Below are 4,233 nucleotides of genomic sequence, written 5' to 3'. Positions count from 1 at the left end.
CTGCAAGAACCTCATATCATTTGCATCAATAGTAAATAAAAGTCTCTCTCCTGTGGATCATTAATTGGATAATCCTCAAGTTTATACCATTTGTTTAACCTCTTACTACAGAATCGGATGAAGATCTGGAAATATATTCTCAGTTAAAAGATCCCATCAAGATACAAGCTGGGGCACACCTACACTGCCATATAATCCCACTATATCAAATGAAGTCAGAAAATTAAATGATTGTGAAGTCTGCTAAACTCTGTCTTGATAAACTCTTTTAAGGAGCAATAACTGAAATCACAGGTTCCTAGGCTCATAACATATGCATTTCAATGGGATGCAAGACACTTCCTATCCTGCTCCTGGGTATTTAACAATGGAGAAGTACATTTTTGAAGGGTTTGTCTTCATTTATTTAAGTTACATTGTTACTACTAACTTTCTAAAAGGCACCTGCACAGACTAGATGGCTAGCATGTCCTCTGGAAAATTCCGGTTTGTCAAAACCAAATTATTTTTGTAAAAATGTGACAGTTGCACAGACTGAAATTCAGAGCACAATACCAAAGATACAGCAGCACTAAAGCTCAAAGCATCCAAGCAGCTCAGCAGTTTAGGCAATTAAATAGATTGAGCTTCAAATTTCCTCCTTTTGCAGATCAAGGGTTGGAAGTTGGTTTTACATTCAATGAAGCCTCTTAACTATTTAGTTTACTAAATCAGTCTTTCTTACTATTTTATCATACAAAATAAAATAGGTCCAACATGAGATTTTGCTTTAAAGCTGTAACTAGCTTAGACTGTACTCTTTGAGCAGGACTGTACAGAACTACTCATGCTAGGCCAGACTGAGCTACTTTACATACCAGAAGGAGCAGAGGAAAAGTAACTATCTCTTTTATTTGCATGGACAAAAAAAAAAAAGAAATTAAGACAAATGTTCTTTAGCTGCCTGACAAGACGACAACCAGAAGACCAACCACCTCAAGTGTATGCATATCAATGCACACAGCCTGGGGAACAAACAGGAGGAACTGGAGCACACTGAAGGTTAGTACTAGAACAAACAGTTTAAATTAGAAGAGAAAATTTCAGCTCTCTCAGAGCTAAATTGGGAAGGATTTCATGGGAAGATTCCATGAGGGATAAAGGAGCTACCACCTGCCAGGGAGTTTTTCTAAAGCTCTCTTCCGGGAAGTACAAAACCAGTTCATCCCCTTTAAAGGTAGAGAAGTAGGCAGAGACCACCACCTTGGCTGAACTGTGAGCTTCCGAGTCTGCTCAAAAGAGAAGCGTACCACAGCTGGAAAGCAGACAAACACCTGTCAAGAACTACAAGGGCACTGCTACAGTGCACAGAAATGCAGACAGAAAAGCAAAAGCTGAGCTCAAATCGAAATTGGCCAGACATATCAAAAACTACAAGAAAGGGCCAGATAATAGATGCAGACTGGAAATTACTCATAGATCCTCAGTCAATCATTCAGAAACAACTCTCAAAATATTAGTCAAATACGACTAATGGGATGACAAAACCACCACTACTTTTAAAGTTGAAGCCTGATATATGTGTTAATTTGATCAAATGAAATCGTAAACAAAGCTATGAATCAGACTGGCTGAAAATCAAGAGGATTCTTCTACAGGTAAGGAATTCTGGTCTTCTGTTTGTATTCACTGCAGCCAGAGGTCCTTCTGGCTTGCTCTTGTTTGGTTGGTTTTGGTTTTGCTTCCTCTCAGACTCGTAACTCACAGCACCATACATCTTACTAGAAAGTGTGTCTTTTATTTTACCTTGAATGTCAAGCATATTAACAGTCTCTGATACTAGGACAACAGAAAAACAACACATTAGAAAAAGTGATTTATGAAGTACCGGTTAACTTCAATACAGGACTCTGCCTTAATTTAAGAAATGGATTTTAAATTCTCATGGGAACTGTGCCTTTGCTCTTTATGTAAAAGCAAGCAATACACTTAATTAGCAAAGCATACAATGAAAATTACACACAGCTGGCTTAAAATGAAAAAGGAAACAGCATAACAAACACTGCAGCTGGTCAGCCATCAGTTAGACCTTTCTCCTTGTAAACCTGCTTCTTCAGTTTGGCAACGCAGTCCTTGAGGAGAAACAGCAAAGGGTATATAATTTGATACTTCATTACACAGAACTGTTACATTGGGGTTGTACAAATATTTTTAATCTTTAATTTTGTTAAATCATAGCTGAAAGTCAGCTATGCCAGTCTTTTGCTCTTTTTTATTTTTAATGCTATTATCATAGGAGTTGAATCACCCACATGAAAGCTTTTGACGTTTAGTAGTTGACAGCACCATCTTCAATAAAACCTTGGCTCTTGAACCTGTAGTTCTACCCTTGCATTTCACCTTAGTTTTAAGCAGAGCTGCAGGGCAAAATAGGTGACGTTTCTTCCATGATGAGTGCAAGTATTTGTCTTAATTCATAAAAATCTGATACATGCTTTCATTCACAGAAGACCTGGAGCTATGACATATGAAATGTACACAAGGCAATGAAATTTGCACACATATGATATCAAAGCCAGCCATATTCTTTAAAAATCAAATACTGTGTATTTTGGGTGCATGTGAAAAATTTCACAGTTATTTGTACCTGACCAATGCCATTTACGACCTAATTCTGCTCCCAGTGGTATTTCCAGCAATTTTGCAAAGGACGTTCTTTGGTAAAAAGAGATAAAAGGAGAATGATAAGACCTTAAATACTAAATACCAACTATTATTGTTAATTTTATTTCTATTAAAACTGATAATCTCTTTAAAAACACTTGAGATTCAACCAGTGCAAGGTATAAAAAAAAGTGATTGGAGTTTCGGAGTTTCTTGTCTAAAGGAATGTATAACCTTTGAGATCATTATTTATAATTCTTTAATGTCAGAGGTACTTTTGTTCCTTCTTATGGGCTTATTGCTGGTCACCTTCCTGAGATTTGAAAGACCATGAAAGATAAGCACCGTAACTATTCCTCTAAATTATCATATCACAAATTAATAATTTGGTCCTTTTCTAAATGGATCTCTCCCCACAATTACACTAAAACACAGTGATGGGTCACAAATTCCAGGGGGTCCAGCTGGTCCTGGCATTCCTGGAGTGCCACGATCTCCATCTTTACCAGGGTGCCCACGCTCTCCCGGACGTCCTTCCTTACTCACCCCTGGTGGACCTTCAGGACCTTAATAACACAAATGCAATAAATAAATAAATACATTACATTAAAATGAAAATGAGCAAGTATGGACCCACAATGCTCCTGCTCTTTGGTGAAGTATACAGATAAAGAAAATTTTATTTCCTACAAAAAACATTTCTTATCACAAACTGCTTATATATTTATATAAACAACATGATATCTCATAAAGATGTTTTTTAAAGCATGTCGAAAACACTTTAAATAAAAATATCTTTTAAAGGAAAATATGAAAATTTGCTTTAGTGCACTATTCTACTTTATCATATAATCTGGAACCACCATTGCAAGAATCAGTCCCCCTATTTCTGTTTGTTTCTCTGGCTTTGAATCAGGCCCTACTGTATCTTCCAAACACTCAACTTTACATTTTGTATGCATACACTGATGTTAGGAAGAATATTTTCCCTCACTCAGCACCGCTTAAAAGTCACATCATCATATCAGGGCTCAGTTTTCAGATAATGGTTGACTTCAGGGTCCATCTATCAAGAAACAGCAGTCTCAGATACCAATCTCTACAGGACCTGTCTGTTGGGGTTTTAGTTTAGCCCTAGTTTTTTTCTGTTAAAGGAATTTTTTCCCATATGCATGTTGCTAGGGGACAAATGGCTGTATTTAAGAACGACAAAAAGAGCTGCCATTTGGGGGTGGGGTGGGCCTGGCTACTCCTTTGTTTTCACCTGGGTGTGGGGTTAGTTGGCTCTCGGAGTTCAGAGAGAGAAGCTGCAGAGAAAGGAGCTGCTGGTTCTTTTCTTCGGCCGTTTTTTTCTTTTCTGCTGGAAACAACGCCAGGATCCCAAAGCTGGTTTTGTACATCTCATCTGTCCTCTGGGATCTGTGCTCGTTCCTGCCGCTTCAGCCTGCCGTTCCAGCCTGCTGTTTCCCGAGGCTCCAGCCGGACACCGGGGCCAGCCGTGTGGGGTCTGTGAAACCTTTGTTCCATCCTTCCCCGGGATCCCCGGAGCACCGGTGCCGCGGGTTTCCCGACCTCGCCCCGGAGCGCCCC

General features: G+C 38.9%; 1 protein-coding gene across 1 annotated transcript in view; it reads right to left on the bottom strand.

Moving 5' to 3' along the window:
* Window positions 1-872: 872 nt before the first annotated feature.
* Window positions 873-4,233, bottom strand: part of COL21A1 (collagen type XXI alpha 1 chain) — a 72,485-nt gene continuing 69,124 nt past the window's right edge. Inside the window, exon 29 of the mRNA XM_017739211.1 lies at window positions 873-3,209. Coding sequence (XP_017594700.1) covers window positions 3,022-3,209 — 188 coding nt within the window. The 3' untranslated portion in view covers window positions 873-3,021. The remainder of the gene's footprint in view (window positions 3,210-4,233) is intronic.

This window comes from Corvus brachyrhynchos, unplaced genomic scaffold, assembly GCF_000691975.1.
Source record: "Corvus brachyrhynchos isolate BGI_N302 unplaced genomic scaffold, ASM69197v1 scaffold136, whole genome shotgun sequence".
Taxonomy (NCBI): Eukaryota; Metazoa; Chordata; class Aves; order Passeriformes; family Corvidae; genus Corvus; species Corvus brachyrhynchos.
Note: the sequence above shows the minus strand (reverse complement) of the source record. Positions and strands in the feature narration are given on the sequence as shown.